At 38.9% G+C, this 23,226-nt stretch overlaps 1 protein-coding gene across 5 annotated transcripts; it reads left to right on the plus strand.

Moving 5' to 3' along the window:
* The first annotated feature begins 632 nt into the window (after positions 1–632).
* Positions 633–23,125, plus strand: LOC126392787 (muscleblind-like protein 2a). 5 transcript variants are annotated; one of them, XM_050048404.1, is made up of 10 exons: positions 633–847; positions 3,304–3,920; positions 9,132–9,296; positions 9,384–9,611; positions 9,738–9,992; positions 13,547–13,600; positions 13,963–14,113; positions 15,185–15,220; positions 15,921–16,015; positions 18,297–23,125. In XM_050048404.1, the coding sequence occupies exons 2-10, from the start codon at positions 3,747–3,749 to the stop codon at positions 18,309–18,311; spliced, it is 1,173 nt and encodes a 390-aa protein (XP_049904361.1). In that variant the 5' UTR covers positions 633–847; positions 3,304–3,746; the 3' UTR covers positions 18,312–23,125. The 5 variants fall into 5 exon arrangements, with proteins under 5 accessions (XP_049904361.1, XP_049904360.1, XP_049904364.1 ...); XM_050048403.1 differs by lacking the exon at positions 15,921–16,015; XM_050048407.1 differs by lacking the exon at positions 13,547–13,600.
* Positions 23,126–23,226: the final 101 nt, after the last annotated feature.

A 23,226-nucleotide genomic window follows, 5' to 3' on the forward strand; every position in this document is an offset into this window, starting at 1 on the left:
TTTTTTTTTTAACTGTGTCTTGTAAGGTGTCCTTGAGTGCTTTGAAAGGCACCTATAAATAAAAAGCATCACTATTATTATTAATATTATTATTATTTTAGAAGTGAAGTGATGGTACAACAGTAAATTTGATGGTGCAAGACTGTACACTCCTTAAGAAAAAAGCTCTCTGATGTCAATATTAAAACCAAGCTGGCTTATTAAGGACTTGTAATTACGCAAAAATTGAATTAGACACTTACTGAGACTATGACAGACCTGCAAATAATGCTAAAGGGAGCCTATTACATCGGTCTATATTTACAGAAATCTTACTAACTTACTTACAAGGCACTGTGTTAGGGCATACATTTATGTGCTATATATTCTGTATGTAGTTTCAATGGACAAAAGCTGTGTCGAGTGTTAGAAGGAATATGATTTCTTAAGTCTATACTTGCTCTTCGTTGCAGTAAGGCAGGATCAAATATTGAATTCAGTCTCCTCTTTAATAATAAGGTTTACTAACAGCTGAAGAGTCGGCAGCGTCTTGCTCCGAGATGTGCACACACTGTGCCTCAGCTCCTGGCTTTCCATTGGCTGATTTCTGACTGGGAGGGTCTTCCTGGGGGCCGGCACCCAGGCAGGAAGAGGGGGTGGCTGGAAATGTTTCAGCCAGAGTTGGACAGGCAATCTGTTTTTACTGTTGTGAAGAGAAAATCTTTGGTCACTGAATCGGTGGGACAGAGAGGTGGATAAGAGCTGCTGCTGTGGTCGTTATATGAACAAGTTAGCTGCTCAAAAGTAGCTCTAGTGTAGAATCTTGGTCGGGAACTTAAGTTCTTCAGTGCTACATGAAGTGAGAGAGGTAGGTGTTCTTGCTCTGTTTCCTGACTTGCGCCCAAAGGAATTTGCTGCAGTATGCTGTGGGATAGCATGCAGTAAAGCTGAGCGGCAGTTATAGCAGAAGCTCTGGCTTAACAACAGTTTATTATGAATCTGTGCCTTTTGAGTCTTTGTACATTTGTAGATCATGTTACTTGCTCTCAGTGGACAAACCTCTCAACTCTTGTACACATTTATTCAGCGCACAAGTTAACCACCTTTTCTGCCTGCTCAGCAACTTCCTGTGTGTTTTGCCAGTTAGTATGCTGGACTATCCCGTCCTGTTTTTGACTTCCAACGTGATGTGTGTTTAAGCTTTGTCTTGCTTCACATGTATTCTGTATTTGGAGGGCCAAGAGTCAGCATATTTGGCGGTTGCAATTTTGGCACAGAGTGTTCATGTTGTCCTGCAGTATAAGCAAATAGAGGGTAACAGTGTAATGGAAAATAGGTTACAGTGAGCAGAGAGGCAGCACAGAATACACTTGTGATTCAGATGAAATTTAGTTTTAATTGGTCTGTTTTTGTCTGTACTGATCAACAAAATTTGTTACAAACGTAGTTTAACATGCATTTAATGGCTCTATGGATTTGAGCTTTGGAAATGTTCTTGTACTGTTATTGACTGATTGACTGCCATGACACCACCCAGCTACAAACCCCAAGCTAGCACAACAAATGTGCCTCTCTGTTTGAAACATGCTTACGTTTTTATTGAAGAGGCACAGTCTGGAGAAATCAAATGTAAAATGTGTAGACGTAATATCAGATGCACAAAAACCGTCACATCATTTCTGAAAAGTGGAATGGTCCGTCAAAAATAATGAGCTTGTCTTCTCTGCTAACTAGCTACATCTTACATTTGGCTGAGAAATCATCTAGATCTTTATCTTGATTTTTGTGTGCACAGGGCAGAAAAACAGAGAGAGAGAGATCAACATGATGAGGAGTTATTGTATAGTGAACCTCAAAATCACAAAAAACAAAATAATAACTGACAGACTTTGCTGCTGCATGTTCATAATTCCTTTCATGAGAAACACAGTAGTTTATCAGGCTGTATAATCAATGCTCTGCTGATCAATTATGAATATTGTGGAGTAGTTTAGAGCTTCAGTGTCTGACCTACTGACATATAGCCTGCAGTATTTCATATATACAACCAGTTTGGGTGAGGGGGGACTTCCTTGTTCCTAATCAATGCTTCTTCTTTTTTTCTGGAGCCCTGTGGCTTGTGTCCCCTGCTATGAAACACAGAGGCCTCACTGAGATGAATGAGGAGAGTTTTGACGCAGTGCTGTTGTCAGTCTGTGCGCAGCCTAACCTGCAAGATGCTGACTGCTAGTTTAGTAGATTGTTGTACAAAGTATAATAGTGCAGGGTGTGTGCAGGTCCTGGAAATATCAGTTTTATAAATTTTTGGTATTAAAAGTCATTAAATCTTAAATTTGAAATTGTGAGGTCTTAATTGCCACAAACATGTTATGTAATTTATTTATCCACCTTTTAAGTTTTAATTTGTCAAAATCAGTCAAGCTCTTCTGCGTAAAAGTCCACATTTCTGATGTAACAAATATTTAAACCAGCCACTGAACTTAATACCGTCTTTTTTAACGTTATACTTTTTATCTGTTGGCAAAATGTAGGTTTAGCTAACCCACTCTAATAACCATATTCCTACATAAAACCTACCTCTGCACATGACCACATACTTGTACTACTTGCCTTTATACTTACCTTCAATGCTTAAATAAGAAAGAAAGATGATTTGTCCAAATATCTGTTTAAAATTTGGTTAAAAATTTATCTTGAAAAGGTCTTGAAAAGCACTAAATTTCAGTGTCTGTCAGTGTTTTGCTTGCCAGGTCTGATCTATTAAGAGCTCCAACTAACATTTATTTTCATTGTTGATTATTTACTCAATTAATTAGTTAATTATTAAGTTAACAAAATGTCAAAAAGTAGGGAAAACACACTTTACCAGATTTCAACGTGTCGTCTTCAGATATTTTGATTTTTGCAACCAACAGTTCAAAACCCAGACGTACAGTTTATAGTGGCATAACAGAGACAGAAGCAACAAATGCTCACATTTATGAAGCTGGAACCAGAGAAGACTGGACTTTCTGTTTTAAAAAATGTCAAACAATTAGTTTCTTGTAAGTCTAACATGACTAAATATAACTGGACTAATTACAAAACATCACATTTGTTATTGTTTGACCTAATCTGCTTTCTGCAGTAAACTGCTAATGAACAGATGACTCTGGGGAATGAACAGCCTCTAGTGAATAGAAGAAAGTACATGTGATGCTATCGGTGTTTAAAAATAATTTACGGTAGCTCTAAATGTGCCAGCTGTGGACTAATGGCACTATAATTACAATGTTGTTTGTTTGGTTACAATGTCAGTGATGTATGTTTTTTTTTGTTTTTCAGATCACCATCAAAAAGTGCCTTTGAGAAGATATCCCCGTCTTGGTCCGTCTACATTTCCGGCCTATGCTTTCTTTAAGGCCAGACTCAAGCACCAACACAGGATACCTCAGCTGCAAGCCCTTTGCCACCTCTTTGCACAAAGTCAGCACCTAAAAAATGCCAAAATAGAGCCATAATATAAGAGGACAGAGAATAATGACCTGAGAATTTATGACTAAAGTCTGATATTTATAGGCACCCTCATTTGTGGATAATACACTTCCTTTTGATGGGTGATTTCTCAGTGATTGACCAGCCATCTGATCTGTCTGCTCCAGCTGATGGCGCACTTACTAGGTTATTGTGAAAACGGACTTTGCACATAGAGCCAACCCACAGCTTTTGGTCTATGAAGCACACTGAGATTGATTGAAAAATTAAGTTTATGATTATAACCTTTGGACATGGCGTTGAACATTTCTTCAGTAAGAGACACAAAATGGCTGACTCTGGAAGTGTGTCGACAGTTTCAGAGAGGAAACTGTTCACGTAGTGATGAGGAATGCAAATTTGCGCATCCACCCAAGAGCTGCCAGGTTGACAATGGGAGAGTTGTTGCCTGCTTTGACTCACTGAAGGTAAGAAATACTGCCCATGTGGTATATCTGTGACACCTTAACCTCTTATATGCATTTATGGACTTCTGGGACTTTATACCCTATCAAATAAAACATTTTTAGTTGTAGTAATTTAGTAAGTATACAACCGTTTTGTTTGTCTTGATAAGTTTTAAATTTTTTGGGATTACTCAAAGTGCTTTTGGGGACGCAAGCTAGTGTCCCATTAAATACAGTTAAACCTGCAGGTCTGTTGAGCTAACCAGTGAAAAAATCAGGACATGGGTTGGGGTGTGTGTTTGGAAAATCATGTCTTGATATTATTCTTGGGCGCTATCGATTTTTCATACCTTTACACCTTGCACACATTTAATCGGGGTATACCAGGCCCCCAGAAACGCTGCTCAGCTTTGCAACCATAGGCCTCCATTATTAAAGTGACCTCAATAAAACTGTTGACAGGACACCTCAAACTGCAAAGAAGGTCAATTATGACTCTTTCTACTATGAACTTAAGATCCATCGAGGTTTTATATTTGCAAACCTCTTCTGGAGCTGAGAAAAGCGTTTTAAAAATCTATGACATCATCACAATGTAATGGTTATGGGCCAAGTAGGAACTCGCAGGCGGGGCCAGCAGGAGAAACACTACTGCACATATTCAGTGGGCCACATACCACGGCAATAAACCCAGGAGCTAAAAACTTTATGGTGTATGCACCAGGTGAGCAACTCCACTGGAATGACTAGGCGCCATCTTGGCATCACGTGTCAAGGTATTATGTTAAACTATGGGAAATGCGTTATATGATGTTATTTGTGTAAAAAAAAACAAAAAACAAAAACAAAAGATGAACCACTCTTATAGAAGTCATGTAGCATATGTCATTGTTTAGCCTAATATGCAATTAGCCTACCTTGACAGGCCATGCTGGGTTTGAATACTTAAGGCTTGTAGAATAATGAATAGATAGGAAGTAAGCGCCCTTCTTGCTGGAGGAGCCAATGACACTTGCTGACGTGGCAGATACCAAGACATCAGTGGGCTAAACAGAGGTGATATGTAGAATTAAATCATGTGGCTAATAAACTGCTTAATGTTGGAAGGTGCCATCTCAAGATAAAGTTTCCATCTTTCTCAGCCATCTCATCAGTTGCCTGTTCCACCAGTAGAGACCGACCTCTGGTGATGTGTGTTGTGCATTACAATACATTGCCTCAGTACAGCATCTCTGTATCAGTCTAATACAAAGAGGAGCATCTGTATTTTCTGACAGTATTGCAAATCATACCTTCAGCATTTATAAATACCCCAGTATGCTGTAATATCTTGCTACCACCCACCCTAATTCATAGTTTTTAAGATTCAAACATACTGTAGAGTATTCAAAAACTTTCTGAGTGTTGATAATAGAGGAGGGAACAACTACTGTCAGTTTAAACCCCCACCTAATGGTTAAATCTCAAGTTAACCCCTCTCCTAAATTAAAATGCCCTCACATCTAGTTTTAATATTAAATTTTAATATTAAATATATCAAACCACAGAGCAAAACTGCAGTCTCAAAGCTTTATCTTGCATCGTGTGTTGCTGCATACCACACATTTCCAAAAATACAGTAAACACCTGTCAGATGTTACTCTCATCACTTATCTAATGTAGATTATAAAAAACTCTGTCAGCCATTTGGATTACAGCCAGTTTATTCTCCCGTTTGCTCAGTTGCCCTGAATGAGACCAAGGCTGCCTTAATCCACTCTCACAGTCACTATCGCCACACAATGCAGCTTTGCCCCCAGGATTATTCTCATGTTGAGTCATCGTCTTATCTCCTTACTGTAGGCAGTTTATACACAGCTTGTCCAGACAGAGGGCCTGGTCTGTGCCCCTGCGGACAGGGGCCTGGACTAAAGGCTTGAACCTAAAGTAGTTACCATATTACTTTATCTAAAAATTCATCTTGTTAAACATATTGTCAAGGAGAAGTAAATACAACTGGCTACAAGTTATTTTGAAGAAGTAAGTTGCTTTTACTGTTTTGAAGTTTAATAAAAGACAAGTCAGTTTATTTATGTAGCACATTCAAAAACAATGGGTGTGACCCAAAGTGTTTTCCAGGAGAGGCAGATGCGTTAGGATCTGCCTCAAGGTACACATGATTAAAGCAATAAAGGTGCATAAAAGGCATAAATTCATAATGTAAAACAGTAAAATTATAATTAGAGAGACTAGAAATAGTATAAAACCAACAACTAGCATGATAAAAATCAAAGTCAAAGTAATAAATGGGAAGTTAAGAGAAATTGAATGAAGTAGACAACAGATCAAAAAGCAGTAATGGGATGTTAGAAATAAGTTTAGACATAATTTAAGGATCTCAAAATACTTACTGCTTTGAAATTGTCCAGAATGATCGGTCATTAAAAGCTTATTGCAGATATATCGTTATCGGTGTATGTCACCTGATAAATGACAAGAAATGATTGTTAAAATTGGTAGTTTGTTTATCAGCAATATGTTACTGCTTAGTTGGACCATGTGCTGCTTTGATAACATGCCTAAACATGCCTCATACTGTACTTAGAAGTATGTAATGAGAGATATTTCCACAGACTAAAGTGTGGTGCATATTTGTAAATGAACAGTAGAAGAATAAGAATACAACAGTTACACACAGAAGATGCTGAATCCATGTTGGCACTAAGTGACTGAATAAAGTTAATATCAAGCCTAGTTTTATTGTATTTTAACCTAGAATTACAGCCTGTAGTGAGGATGGAAATAAAATACTAATACAAAGTTACCAAGTGCTTTTCAGTAATAAAACACAGCAGATAAAAACCCAAAGAACAATAAAACAACAATAAAATAAAATTCAAACAATAGAGGGATCATAAAATCAGCAGGGGATAAAATAAAGTTTAGAAAAATAAAATGGCCAAGCAGAGAGGATAAAACCCAGCAACATATTAAATATTCATAAACACTTTCCTGTAAGAAAAATGTTAGCTAAGAGGTCAGCTAGCAGTTGTTGCAGTCATGTGATGATGTCACGGCTCATCTTCGTGAATAGGCTTTTGTCTGAGGAGTCATCAGATGTCTGTTACCAATATGGCTGCTGGTGTAATGTCAGCTGGTACTAACTTATTAGCTTCACACTCAGACAAATACTTACTTGGCTTGACACTGTTGGCATTTTATTGACAAACAATTGCTGTCAAAGTTCTCTACCCGGTCAACAATTACTCCAAACAGAGTTAACTTTAATATGCAGGGGAATGTGCACATGCTTTGCCATTGCAACTAGTATCTCATGACTTCTATTAAAAGCAGATGAGAGTCTTGTTGATACACACACATCTGACTCGAGTTGTTTCCTGTGGCCAGCTCTCATTGTGTTTCAACTCTGTTTTATACAGATCGGCAACAATGTCTCTAAGCTATAAAGAAGCGAAAAGCTGCAAAAGAGTTGTGAATACGTTTCCTCGTATTTGGGTATGACTAAGCCCTCCATTGCTGTGGTGCATAAACCTTTATGTCAGTGTAATAGTTTCATTTCATACTCTCAAGCAACTGTAAACTAGAAAGTTAACACACTACAACTTTCAAAGGGGGCAAATACTTTTTATTGGCACTGCATTTTCTCCGAGCTTTATACTGACTAATGAAACACTGATGACAGTAAAACCCTCTCTGAAAATAATTAATATGAATCTCTTGGGAGAGATGCAAATGAGGTGAAATTAGTGAACTTAATTGAAGGATTTGAATATGAAGGGCAGAGGAAGGTAACCTCTCATTAGGCTAATAAAGATGCTTGATTAACAGAAATTGTGTTGGTAGGCTCATTTTAAAGTCTAAAAGGAGATACTGGATTGGGACGTCTTTTGTAGCCAGTCAGCTTTTTCTAAAAGTCTCTCTTATAAAAGCTACAGCACAGTTCTAAAGGAAGCATTGTGTGTTCATGTAATTTATTCTCCTTACGTAACTGTCTATTACATTTATATGGTGTGATTCCATAGCACATCATCTACATCCACAGCTGACATTCAATGCCAGTGTGGGAAATGGTCTTTTCTTTATGTAGAAAGGTGATTCGTATAGATAGTTGATGGATAGATGTGAAACACATCTGACTTTCATGCTGGAGGAGGACGTTTGCATTTCATTTTAGACTAGAATTGAAGCCACTGTTTCAAAGAACAACCATAAAATGAAATGATAGGGAATAGGGCTGCACAGTATGAGAAAAATATGCAGTAACATTGAATATTGTGATAACTGTATAACTAACAATTAGGGATGCATAATTTATCAACCAAACATCAGTTTCAGCCATTATTCGACTTATTGACTGTCATCAGTCTATCGGCATGACATTTACAGATGGCAGTGGCCGATGTTTTTCTGTTGTCTCACATTGATTATGCACAGGCTAAAAAGCTGAGCTTGAGTCCCATCATCACGGGGACAATAGAAACATTTTTGGAGATCTTCACCCATGGTGCCTTAGAGATGAAAGGACAAAGGGGATGCACCCATAGACTGTTTAAATAAATGGACAAAGCCACTGGAACGTCACCCATTAGTTTGTGGACTGCTGATTTGAAGCCTCAAGTTCGCCATCTTGTTTTTTGGAGCCAGGAGTGACCATTTTTGGATGAGAGGGTGGAGCTGTGGAGGAGTGAGGGGTGGATCTGACTCATAGACTGTAGCAACGCCTCACAGACAGCTTGTCACTCAAACGCATCACTTTTAGTCTTGACCAAATGTAAATGAGTGAGTTATCTAAAAATTTCCCTCTAGTACAGTTGTCATTACTGTTGAAATTAGCTATAGAGACCAAAACTGTGTTTTGTACCAAGCAATAAACATTTCTGCTGTAATGTTGGGCATTTTAACATGAGTGGCGCCTCTGGAGCCAGCCTCAAGTGGCCATTTAAGGAACTGCATTTTTTGCACTTCTCTGTTGGCTTCATTTTTCAGCTCCAGAGGTTGCCGCTTAGATGCACTCTGTTGTTTTCCTGATAATGCTACGCTGTGGACAACAGACGTGTTGAAATCAGCAGGAGGAGAGCTAGCTAACGTTAGCCGTCAGGAGTTGGTAGCCGGAACTGACGGCTGACGGAGGTTACATTGAGTTAGACTATGATATGTTCAAGCTCTATTCAGTAAAAATAAGTATTGAAATCTTGAGTGTTCTTCATGACTTTTTATTTATTTTTCTTACAGGGCCGATGCTCAAGAGAAAACTGCAAGTACCTTCATCCACCTTCACACTTAAAAACCCAGTTAGAGATAAACGGGCGCAACAACCTCATCCAGCAGAAGACAGCCGCAGCCGTGCTTGCCCAACAGATGCAGCTCATGATCCCAGCACCCAGCCTGCAGTCTGTGGTAAGCTCCTCAGAGTTTTTAGGGAAGAACTTCAAATTGTGTTGTGGTGCTTGTCTCGCTTATAATATTTAACATTTTCCCTCATAGACAACATTTCCTGTTACGCAGGGACTGAGCACAAATACTGGTCTTGGTTATGGTTCATACATGACGCCCTTGAGCCATGGAATGAGCCTCATCCCGACAGACAACCTCTCCAGCACCCAGGTTCTTGTGACTGGGAGCCCACCTGTCACAGTCCAGAGCTCCTCCTCCTCTTCCTCCTCTTCTTCTTCTTCTCCCTCACAGAAGCTGCAGCGTACAGACAAACTAGAGGTATTCATGCACCACAAGGAGTGATTTAACATGACAAAATACATCAGTACTTCTGTGGGTTAACATATTCTGGCTACATGCTGAAAAGCTGAATTCCTGTCACTCTCTCTAATTTGCTCCTCTCAGGTGTGCCGCGAGTTTCAGCGGGGAAACTGTGCAAGAGGGGAGACAGATTGCCGCTTCGCTCACCCCAGTGACAGTCCAATGATTGACACCACAGATAACACTGTCACTGTTTGCATGGACTACATCAAGAGCCGCTGCTCCCGGGAGAAGTGCAAGTATTTTCACCCGCCTGCACACTTGCAGGCCAAAATCAAATCCAGTCAGCAGCAAGTCAATCACACAGCTGTGGCAGCCCAGGCCGCAGCTGCAGCCATGGTAAGACTGAGCTTTATCCTTCTGACCACTGAAAAGTCTTCTAGTTTGCACAGAAAACATTATGCTGCCAGTAATGCGGTGGTTTTAGTTGTAACTGTGTTTGCCATGACATCACTGAATGTGGAGCACTATATATTTGTATGATATAATTTGAAATGGCAACAAAGCAGGAAGTCAGTGATTGGATTCATTGTTGAACCTGTTTTCCATCTTCAGTTAAAACTGCAACTTTAAGGTCAAATTAGTTATTTCCAAGACCAAGGCTTTTCAAAGTTTGACACTGTCACACCCCTCAGACAATAACAAGACAACTGCGCACCACCCACCACTCCCAACCCCCTGCTTGTTAACAGGAAGTATAATTAGTTACACTTTGGTCTACAGCTCAAACCCTGTGCTTTTAGCCTATGTTTGTTTACAGTTTGGTAATTTGGCACCAGTAAAAGTATGATGAATAAGCTGCTATTTCACATGCTTACTGTGCACCCACTGATATACAGACAACAATCAGTGGATTACTTTGATACTAAAGAAAGCTTAAAAACGTGATGATATTTAGGCAAGTTCTGGAGTTGTAGTGAGTGTCTTTTTTCTATGATTTCCCCCTTTTTTAGAGTAGTTTTTGGACATTTCATGCCTGAAGTAGTAGTGGAGAAAGTAAAACAATTGAGGGTTAAGACAGTAGGGAAATGGCCTGCAGCAAACAGTCCAGCCAGCCAGGATTCAAACCAGGGGCTTACAGCTCAGGGCATTGGCACCATTGTGGTATGCGCCCTAACCACTTAGCTATCTGGTCGCCTTTTTTCTGTTTTCTTAGGGAATTTATGGACACTAAGTCACGATGGACATCAAAGATAATGATGTCCTTGGAATTTCGCCAAGTTGTGACTTAGAGGAGTGTCAGTTTTGACTCAGATTGTAAGCAAATCAGCAGGCCAGACCATAATAACTAACTTCCTGTTGTTTTTAGAATCCAGTATCTTTGCCTAAACATCTCGCACTTCATGACCACTTAACTATCCCATGCACTTCTGGGGAGGCACACACCTCGGAGTTTGAAAACTTCTGTCTAAATTAAGTTAAAAGGAGTTTTAGTCATTAAAGGAAAATCTGCACCTTGTCTTTATTGATAATTAAGAACATATGCCTGTTTTTAATCCTGTTTACAAACACTACAGATGTAAACAGACCTTTAATAACATCAGAAAGCATTACAAAGAAGGATGCAATGAGATTAGATTTATCAAGGATTAGTCCTTGTATTAAAAGGCCTGTCAATCATATTAAGAGCGATAAATTAGTTTTTATAATGGAGCTGACATTTCAAGGCTTGTGCTTTCAAACAGGCCCAATAAAAAGATGTACATTTTCTATGTGGGCACATGCGCCAGATGCTCCATAGACAGAACCAGCACTATATTGCAGTTCACTGAGAAAAGGCTTGTTGAATAGTTTTATTATGTGCTATACAGTATGAATCATTGTAATGACTCAGCTTTAGGATAACTGCCTGCACGGAAAACTGCACAAAAGAGCATAGTCATTATATATTCTGGACCACACTGACAGTTTTTTACTTCATAATTTCTGCCATTTCTTTTTGCTTTGTTTGCATCTTAAACATTTATTGGCTTTAACATTAACTTAACTTTACCTAAGTTGCTTTTAATGTAATGCATGTTCAGGCTTCTCACTTACCGTGTGCCATTTTGCTTCAGTAAAATGAGCTTCTTTGTCCTCGCTGCACTCCTTAGACCATCTACGTCACTTTTCATGTGCATCGTATTTTATGGTTTCTTATATTTAGGCTACATATTATTTTTGTTGTATTTTAGGCTCACAGAGGCAGTCATGTTTTGTTGTGCACAGTACAGTACACACAGTAGAGGGGGCATCTGCCATTTCACTAACAGCCTTGGTGTGAATGTAGTAAATGGAGCTCCACATTCTGTGTTTCATGACATTGCATACATGGTTATTTCAGCTGTTGATTTGTGATGTTGCCTTTGGCTATCTTTCATAAAAGTCATTTTTCATTTAAAGCTGGGGGAGGCAGAAATCTTGAAAAGGCAACCTCCTCCTGCAGCCTTTCTTTCTTTCTTTTAAGCCCCTCCCACCAGACAACCATGGGCATACGCACGCCCTTCATACAGTAACCCAGTGTTTCCTGTACATTGATTTATTGTGCAGTTGCAGGCAGCTCATTCACTTCGGCCTTCCTGCACCACTCTCTCTCTCTCTGTTTATCAAACCACAAATGATGCAACAATTAGCTAGCTGGCCACTCCACGGTCCCTCCGCCCTCACTCCCCGCGGCTGTGAGCAGGAGAGCAGGCAGGAGCTCGGGAGACAGACCTTCAGTTGGTGGCTGTAGCAGCTCAGATTCAGCTAGTGCAAACCCCCAGTGTTGGGTGTTGCAGGCTGATGGCCAGCAGCTGCGCCAGGTCCAACCTGTGTAACGGCACCCACATAAAATTTGCTGATTCGGTGTGGAGTCAGGGCTGTAACAGCAAGCTGGCTGGATTCGGGTTGCTGCAGCCACTGACTGGATGTCAGTCTCCAGAGCTGCTGCCCGGTCTCTTCTCGGTGAGGTGGTCTGTAGTTGCAAGGGTGAGGTGGTGGACACGCTGTGATTTGAGGCTCTAACATTAGGTACATGAACATCAACATAAAACACACAAAGACAGAAAGTAAAACCAGACATGACACATGAGGAGTGAACCTACAACAACAGGAAACAGACTAAACATGAAGGAATACATGAAACAAGATAACAGGCTACATTCAGAAAACCCAGGATCATGACACTGAAGGGATGTGCACCTGCTTCTGCATTTGTTGAACAGCCAATGGGAATGCCCTCTGTTTGAAATGACCTGTGATTGGCCAAAGTCTCCAACATGGCCTAGATTTTCTAAAGCCTGAAAACAGAGCCAAGTGGAGGTGCAAAAGTCTAGTTTTTGCTTAGTCCACTTGAATCACAATATGCACAAAATGTATTATGGGATTTCAGCCCAACAAGGCCTAAATGAAACTGTCTACCCCAGTTTTAACAATAAAAATGTTCAGTACTTGATGTGCATTACATTGTCATCCATTCCTGAAACCTGTAAAAATCAATGTCTGTATTAGAAAAATACATAGGGTGCATACTGTAGTTGCACTGTTGCATCATGGTAGTGTCTTGATTACAATTAACAAACCCTGATCAAGAAATGTTAGTGGTCAATATACAATGTGAAAAAGTATACAAGCTTGTGCCCTACTGTGGTAAATCTGTGTTGCCAAAGCTATTGATTACCTGCACATGTTGACCTACTAATGAAGGAGGCTTTAGTTAGCGTGTCCTTTAATCAGTTATTTTGGTCACTGTGCATGCATATTGTGTTTTATGTCGTATACTACATTCAGATTATTTTGTTTTTGTTTTCCCCTTCTCACCTATCCACAATGCTGTCCCCCATGACGCACCTCTGCTTGCTGTTACCTGTATGTTAAACGCTTGAATCCCATTGGCCCACTGCCATCATGTGCTCTCTGCCTGCTATTAAAAGACTCAGTCGACTGCCAAAGCAATGAAGCGATCCCTCGAGGCAACTGTAGACCTGGTATTTTCACCTTTTGCTTTGGTTGTAGCTATTAATTGTACTGTAATAACTTTTCATTTGTGTCATTATGGTTTAAAGCTTCTTCAAGTCTCATATAGTCTTTGTGTACACAATCATCATCAGTAGCTTTAAGTGCATAATTTGATAGATGTTTTAAAAGAAATTTGGTTGTTTCATTCATACTTGTATCCTAAAACATGCTTGATTTTTCCACTATGTGATAATAGTCTCCTTAATGTGTAGTCGTGTTTGCCGTTTTCCCATATTTTTGTAAATGAATACTAAATATTAAGTGTTCAAATTGTGTCTGAATTGAAAGAACAGATAGTTTTGGTGTGTCATGTCTCCTTGTTTCCTTCCAGGCCTTTCCCTACAGTGTACCCCTACCAAAGAGACCAGCTTTTGAGAAGAGCAGCTTGGCCAGCTCTCTCCTCAGCCCCAGTTTTTTGCACTACCAACAGGCTCTGGCCAACACACAGCTGCAGCAGCCCACCGCTGCATTTTATCCGACAGGTGAGCTTCTAAACTTAAAGGGACAGCTCACCCCAAAATCAAAAATACATATTTTTTCTCTTACCTGTAGTGCTGTTTATCAGTCTAGATTGTGTGGTGTGAGCTGTAGAGTGTTGGAGATATCGGCTGTAGAGATGTCTGCCTTCACTCGAATATAATGGAACTAGATGGTACTCGGCTTGCACCAAAAACATGACAGCAATGTCTTTTTCCCCAAAATCATGACCCGCTTATTTAAGATAATCCACAGACCCTGTTGTGAGCAGTTGTAGGAACTAGTTTCTCTCTACCAAACTATACCTGCCGACCATATCACCACACAGAAGGAAGCGTGCATCTACTCATGGAGAGGCTCCTGTATAAGACAGCACATGGCATCCTCCTTGCCTGAGCTGTAATGTTAGCTAGCTCAGTGTGCTAAGTGAGCTAGCTTCCTTCTGTGTGGTGATACAGTTGGTGTGTATAGTTCAGTAGAAAAAAAATAGTTCCTTCACGAAACTGCTCACAACAAGGTCTGTGGATTATCTTCCGTAACCAGGCCATGATTTCTATAAAGAGACATTGATGTTTAGTTTTTTAAAATCAATTTTCTTGGCTCATTGAGCACCACAAGCTGAGTATCATCTAGTTCCATTATAGCTGAGAGAGGGCAGACATCTCTATGGCTGATATCTCCAGCACTCAGCAGCTCACACTAAAACAATCTAGACTGATAAATAGCAGCACAGGTAAGAGGAAAAATGCATATTTTTGACTTTGAACTGTCACTTTAATGTGAACTCAAAGCTAAACATACATTTTATACACTTTTTAAATTTCATATGTGTCTTAATTCTTTTTTTCTGGGGGTAAATACTGCTGACAAATATTATACACACTATGAACTATGATGTACAGTAGAATTTACTTTATTTAATCTGCACATCTGTTAATTCTTTACTGTCCAAACTCTTAGGTCATATTTGTGTATTCTTAATACACTAAAGACATATTCATCTCAGGTCAGTGTTTACCATATAAATATGTGTCAGTCACATTAAAATAGTCTCTCTCTGTTTGATTTTCCCACAGGTTCTGTCTTCTGCATGACCCCTGCTAACAGCGTTGGTAGGTCCCTTCATTATTCTTCTTCTTTTAAATACACTGTCTCATTATCAATAGAGAACACAGGTGAAACTTTCATATTAATGTTTTTGTTATTCCTGACAATGGGAAAGCCACATTTAAAACTAATCAGAGCAGATAATTTTATTTATTCATTTATTTTCTTCTGTAAATATTTTTGTTTGTGTTGCTTATGTGGGTGTTTTTTATCCACTGAAGTCTTATGATAAATACTCACTTGTAATATATCAATAATCCTTGCTCAGACGTCACTTCAGGTGGTCAAACAGACGACACAAATCTGAGCTATTTGGTGGATTTTGTTGGTAGAATTGCCACGCAGCATGGTTTAGGAAATTTGCTCAGCATCCCTTTCATGTTTTTTATATTCCTAAATGTTTTACATGATAAAAAAACTCCTCTGATGTCTTGTAGAATTATTGCAGTACATGTCGTCTCTTTTGGGATGTCAAGTTATGGACAGATTTCCTAATTTAATCTCTTATCAGCTCTCCTTTTATGTTCTCCCCTGCTGTCTCGCTTTGCTGTGTGATCACATGCCATCTGCTGGTCTAACCCAATGATGGCTTGCTGCTAGTGTCATATTGTATTTGCCTGGCAAGAGAGAGAAGAAACATTGCTATGGTTACCATAATGCTCCACCTCCCTTTTCATTGCTTTCATGGTTCCCTTCCTGAAAAAGTCCCCATGATGTACAGTGCTACGCCTGCTACTGTCTCTGCAGCAACTACTCCCGCCACAAGTGTCCCCTACGCAGCAACAGCACCAGCTAATCAGGTTTGCTCCTTTTTAAAGCTTTCTGTCGTAAATCCTTGAGCTCTGAATAAGTGCTTCATCTTTAAATCAGGGGAGTTGCTTCATCAGCATAGCATTGCCCTGCTTGCATTGCCTGTCTTTGAGCTTCATCCACCTGTAGACCTTCAGTTGAATTAGGCTGCATTTCACCCATTTCCCTGATGACAGACATCACTTATTTAGAGAGGTGTTCCATCTGGAAATAATGGTGTTGCATTTATTCTTTACTGCATGTTTTTTTCTTTGTTCCATGTCAGTGTCTGTTTCATTTCTCAGTATGCAGTTTCAAATGTTCTCTGAATACTTCAAACACAATGGTAGCTGATGTACATGTCATACTGGTTGCATCAATGTGTTAATTGTATTATTATCATCTGTGAAACTGTCCTAGGGTTTCATTTTTATACATGACACTGTAATGAGACCTCTTTCAGGAGTGGCGATGCTAAAGGTATACTATGCAGGATTGACAGTTACTGTCTGTAAACATGCTCGCCAGCGAAACTGAAGGCAGAAGCCAACCCCAGATCACTCTCTTTTGATGTTTCACCCCGCTGTATTTACGTTTTTTCAGCGCTGTTTCTCTTGGATGCCTGCTGCTTATGTTCTAACACCTGGTTGCTATGTTACCTCACCTGAATGCTGTGGGGATACATGCCCATAAACATCCTGAGCGTGGAAAATTGGAAAATACAGACAGAAGGCAGTGTCTATGCAGAAAAATACACCACCACACACTTGTAGAGGGTCTTAAGTGATGATTGAGAGAGATTACTTCTGTGTCAGTCAACACATGGGGTGCGCTATATCATCTTGCTCACGATATTACCGATGTAATTTTTAATATCATATGAAAAATTCGTATCATGATGCTCGCAATATTTTGACTTGCTGACATACTGACATCATACTGTTACCCATGGCAACAACAAGCATGGCTGAAAGCGAAATTATTACAGACTCTATGGTGGTTCCAAAACAAGGAGCAGCTTCAGTAGGGTGGAATAAACTGTGGCGTTGTTAGGCCGTTTATTAAATAAATTATACATTGTTTTTTTACTAATTTGTCATATTGTCAAGAATATCGTTATCGCAAAAATACCCTGAAATATTGTGATGATATTTGAGGACCAAATCGCCCACCCCTTATCCTGCATAGCATATCTTTAAGATGTATGTGTTATATCTGTGTCATATTGGATTCTGACACTGCTCTGTTTTGGTAGTGTCAGCCGAGCAGACTGAAACATGTGATGGTTTTGTAGACTAGAGATTGTAGAGGTGTCCATTTAAAATTTTTGGTCTTTACTTTGTTAACTCTCTTGACTTTGTTAACTTAATGTGCCTATTCACTAATGGGACCATCTTTACAATTGCACATTGTGCAGCTGAGTGTTACACAAGACTTCAAATTGCAGTGAAGTTATCCAGTGTTACACAATACTGTTTATTTTAGGCAGAAACATTTGTTTAAAGTTATCCATAATATACAGTATTTCAATTTGATGTAATGGTACAGCCATGAAAAACTTAAAGAAGTTGTTGAAGACTTGTTTTTTTCTTAATAAGATTAAAGACCCAAGGGAAAATTAAGACCAAAATCAAGAGTTTAATGGGTTAAAGGAATACGACATATCAATTACCCTATGTTACGCTGAATTCATGAAGGAAACTTTTTTTCCGCCTGCCTCTGGTGAACGAAGAATCCAAAAATGGCAAACATTCTGCGTTTCACAGCAGCAAAACTGTATTAAAACATCTGTTTACAAACTCACACAACTTGTGCAGTACAATCCAAGTCTCATTTATCCAGTCGTATGCTCAGTTCCTCCCAAACATTTTCATTTTGACTTGAGTTCAGGCGCACGCTGACTATTCCTCCATGTGTGAGGCTGTTTATAAGAATAAGTTTTACATAGTAAGGTTTAAGTGAAAATGCATGTGTTTGGGAAGTACTAATTATACTGCACGAGTTGTGTGACACTTTGTAAACGAATGTTTTGATATAGTTTTGCTGTTGTTGAACTCGATTCCACTTTCCTCTGATTCATCACAAATTTTCTCGGTTTTGGGATTCTTCGTTTGTCTTAGAGGCATCTTCACAAATTCAGAGTAACACGGGGTGAGTATTAGTGAGTAAAGTATTCTTTAAGGTGTTTTTTTACTTTACTTTTACTTTTGTCATGTAACAAAAACACATATGGACCATGTATATCTCTGTTGTCTGCAACCACTAAGTGACTGTGTTTTGCCCCTGAAACAGATCATCCTCAAGTAACCACCAGACACAGAAGTCAGTGCCGTGTTGCTGCTGTTAAAGACGCCCAACAACTGCTCTGTAAATATTCTGTGAACACCGCACACAACCTACAACAGGCTGCATGCTGATGACATCTCTGATGAAGAGGTTGTTGACATTACTTTGATCTCTCCTAATAAATTACATAGCTCAATTACTAGGATTAGTCTGTTAGATAAGAGTCACAGAAGGTTACTGTATGCACGCGTCTCTGCACCTGCATTAACATGCATCCTTAGTAATGTGCATAATATCTTGGTTTCTATTTCCTTAACCAGTTCTGACAAGGTGAGAGGTGCGTTTAGCCTCTTAATCAGCTGAAATGCAGTTCACATGTAGGATCCTCATAAATAGAGATTAACTTTTCTGAATAAATCCAACCAGAAAACACATGGAAATTAAACAGAAACAGGCAGTTCAGATACAGTAACACCTTATGATATTAACTAACAAATAGAACTGTTGTTCACTGACGGTTTTAAATGTTGTACATATTACAAGAGGAAGACATAAGGCTGACAGATCTAATCTGAGATGTTAATACCAGGTATAAAGAGGTTCTATATTGGAGATTGTTAAAACTGTATCCTCAAGATATCGAGCAACAACTTATATTTACTTTCTTGAATGTGTTATGTAAACTATAAGGTTTTTCACATGAATGATTGTTTATCTATTGCTAGCTTTAATTATTTCAAACAACCTAGTAATACGCACTTATTTTAACTTTCCACGTTGTAAGAAATTATACAAGCTTTCTTTAAAATGCTCTGAGGGTAGTCCATCTTTATTGTTTACCCTATGGTCCCCAGAGAACAGGATCAGTGCTCCACCTCCTGGTGTGCCTTTGCATTGCATATAGAGTATGTTTGTTCAGAGGAAATACTGTATAATCCATTTGCTGCAGATACTTTGAACTCAAACATTTAGATTTCCCCCTCTTTATTACATAAAAAAACATCTGTTTGGATTATTGGTCACAGTGATGGTTGATTTGTTGATGTATCTGTAAGTGGTTCTCACTTCTGGAGTCGGTTTCACAAAGATAGACTTAGGATAAAGCAATCGGTCATGTTTTATATGTCTAAATTCAGCTTTTGCACAAAGTTTTCTAGTTCTTCTTGCCTGATATCGGATAGAATTGCCAACTTGTTACACTCTGTTACCAGTCAGATCAAACTCAAAGGAGTGTGTGGATTCAAAGGTCCTGACTGAGGCAATAGTTCTTTAGTATCTTAAGTAGGACTAATGGCTGAACGAGTAACCACATCAGTCCATGTCAAAATACGTGAGGGAGTTATGAACAACTAATCCATGCAGCAGCGTCGGGTTACTTTTCTAGTTTTGAAAGTACCTCTCATGTCACAGAAACCACTGAGAGAAACTTGTGTTATTATCATACTGTCCGTGATGTGTCTGTGTTTTTGTTCTGTTGCTCTGCACAGATCTGACACTTGTCTGCCCGTCCACCTGCTCTCATTCCTCGGCTCTCTGAAGCTCAGTGCGCCTCAGTTTCCTGGTAAAGGCGGTGGGGCAGCATGAAGGTTATCAGGGCTGCTGGTAGACAATATCCTTGTATTTTAAGGTTCATAAAATACACCCAAATTTGCTAATATGTAGAATATTACTACAGACATCCCCGTTATCTTACATCGCAATGTCTGCTGTGACAGCAGATGCTGTATTCACTCATGTCAGTGATGATGGTGTTTTACCGTCCAGGGGACGCGCCTTGTTTTTTTCCCCTGATAATGCTACATTGTGATAAAGTGATTGTGCCACTGATTGATGCTGTATTGACTCATGTCTTTTAACTTTAACCAGCAGCCGCCATTTTCCCCTCATACATGTCATATATGTCGCGCAGTTTTGTTGTTGTTTTCTGTTTTGTTCATAGTCTGAATAAGTGAGAAGAAAACATAAAAATCTTCTCAATGAAAGAGGATAAGCATATTTCTCAAATTGATGAACTATTAAAGTTATACAGTAACTTCTTAAAATGTTATGGATTATCCGTAGAAATTCTATTTCTATTTTTGGTTCCGTGCCACTGGTCAGCAGGTGTCACTGATTGTTACCATGGGAACACTGGTTAGAAGAGGCACACTCAAATCTGAAACAGTAGAGCACCCTTTTGTTACGGTTTTCAGGTTTAATGTCATGTTTGGCCAAACAGTGTGAAACAGCCTTCGAGGTATGTTTTCTCCCATTCGGTGAGTGTGTCGGAGGTGTTACTCAATCAGCAGCAATGTGTATTAAAGTAAAATAGATCTTTACTTATTGACCGTACTTTTTTTTGGGTTTATATTTCACACTTGCTTTGGGATTATAAACATATGTTTCCCATGCCAATTAAGCCTCTTTGAATTCAACTGAATGAAACCCCGCCACACTAAAAGGCAGTGTGCCTTTCTAACACAACAGGGTGTTCAACACTCCACCATTTACGTTTAAACAAATGTTTTGCTACATTTTGTCAGGGCTGAACGCACCCTGGGTGTCACTGATTGCTACCGTCGGACTATCTTAGTTCTGAGTTAGCCTTATGGCTAGATTTTTGGGTTCAAAGTAAGCCAGTCTTTATTTTTGTAAGACCGTCTAATTTGCATTATAGGCTGGCGTAACATTACAGACCCATCTAAAATATCTTTGTGAAACCATCTCCTGGTTTTTAAGCAGAACCTCCACAGCCATCCAAGTCAACTCAGTAATTACTACTGTTCATATTCAAAGTAAAGTCCCTGTATTAACCCTGTAAGAGATGAGTAGTGTGTGAGCTGTTAGTCTTAATGTCACAGTCAGTCGTCAGTACTGTATTTGAATGTTACAAGTGCCTGAAGAATTGTGCAGATGAGGATGTTTGTGCATATTTAAAAGGCTTTGTGTGGAAAAATTACTCTAAAGTCACATTTAGGAGGAGATGTTTTGCAATACTACGTCAGTGCTTTAGTGTTTAGTCTTTCAATTAAGTTTCATTGATGCTCAAATTTGTATGTGTGTACTACAACATGTATAAGAGCTGATACCCAGCTTCATTTGTTTCACTTTTAAGATATGACCCCATTAGTTTCATGCTCAGTAAAATACTTTATGTTAGTAAAGTAGAATTTAAGGAGGTAGAAGTTTGGTGGAGTTTAGTTGTGTAGGGTTGAAACCACATTATGCAATAACCCGTCATTGTTTAAAACTGACAGAGTGGGTATTGTGTGTAGTTAAGAGAAGAACACAAGCAGATGTTAAAAAGATTTCACTCATATATTAACGTTCACCAGTTTTAGTTCCCTCTGTGCAAATATCAACCTTTCTTTTAATGTTTCTGATGTCTTTTCAAGTGACTGTTTTGTTTTTGTTTTTTTAATGAAAACGTGTGTACACTTTTGTGTGATTAACTCAGACAATCCACCAAGAGATTTGTTCACATTTTTTTGTTCTCATTCGTTGTGAAAAGTCTTACACATTTATTGTTTGGAATATAAGGAGTATACTTGCATATTTTACTAGTCTAACATTAGAAAGGAACACTTTTAAAATGTATTTTCTTCTATTTTATGATGAATGTAATTTATTAAACTGACTTTAGCTTCTGCTGGGGGTTCCCTCAAAGGGCCTCGATCTGTTGTATTAGCCTACGATAAGCCGTCTTGTGTCCAGGGAGCGAATGTTGGGAGCAACGAGAAGCTTGAAACATTTCAACCCCTGTCACTGCCTTGTCACCTGTGAGGGACAACGAACCTTTGTATGAGCAAGGCCATAGAACTGCTTTTTATGTACAAAAGTGCATTGTACAGGCCACATTTTACGGAGAGTAACTTTCATAATAGCGTAATAATAGTTTGTCATTTAATTGTGTTGACGTGTTGCCGAGGCAATCTGAAGTTGCAGTGGTTAAAAACTGTATTTTTGTAGGTGATGGATTTGTTTTTCCTCCTCACAATAACATTAGATTGTACTGTCAGATAATATGCCATGGTGACACACTGTAAGTGATCCAGTGCATACGAATATACTCTGAAATGTTTTGTGTTTTATATTGTTTCCACTGCATGTTAACATCTTGCAGCAAACATATAATCCACCCTCAGAGCGTCTGCAGTCAGTTGATGGTTCAGTGGCTGTTTGAACCTTAATTTCATCATATGATTGTTTCAAAAGTTTAAGTGGTTATTAGATATATGACAAAATTTCCCTTATTTATTTTACCTGCAAATTAAAGGCATATAACCGAATGTTTATTTCACCTTTAATCAAAAAGCTTGAATGTCATGGATACACCCGCACATGGAGGTTGTTTGAGATTTTCATCCCCCCATCGAAAAGATGTGGACAGTAAGAATGTTTGGTCTGAGCGACTAAAGCACTTTCACCACCGTCAGACCGAGAGGACATGCTTTTTGTGAACTTTGCCTTATCTTTAATCTATTCCTCAGTTTGTATTTGTTCAGTAATTATAAATTTCATATTGTCTAATAAATAAAAAAACATTTCATTTAACTTTTCTGTGACGTTATTGCTACTCGAGTTTTGAATTTGAGGCCAAAATTACTTTGTAAAACAAACCCAAACTATCCTGATAGGACAAAAGGTTAAATTGCTAAATTATATCACACTTTGAAATATGCTGGTGCCATTTGGTTCCATCCTGGCCTGAATATAAACTGTCCCTCACTTTTTTGTTTTAACTTACTTGTGAAAATTATTTTTATTTGTGTATAATTAAACATGTGGATAGTTTTGTTCCTGTAAATTCAAAATTGTGTAAAATCTAATATTGCAAATAAATAAATGTCAAGTAAATGCAACGCTGTGATCTCTGTTGTTTGATTTTGTACTGTACATTCATTTTTACAGGGCAGCACGGTGGTGCGGTGGTTAGCATTGTGGCCTGAAGGTGGGG

The sequence above is a fragment of the Epinephelus moara genome, chromosome 7 (genome assembly GCF_006386435.1).
Source record: "Epinephelus moara isolate mb chromosome 7, YSFRI_EMoa_1.0, whole genome shotgun sequence".
NCBI classification, from domain to species: Eukaryota; Metazoa; Chordata; class Actinopteri; order Perciformes; family Serranidae; genus Epinephelus; species Epinephelus moara.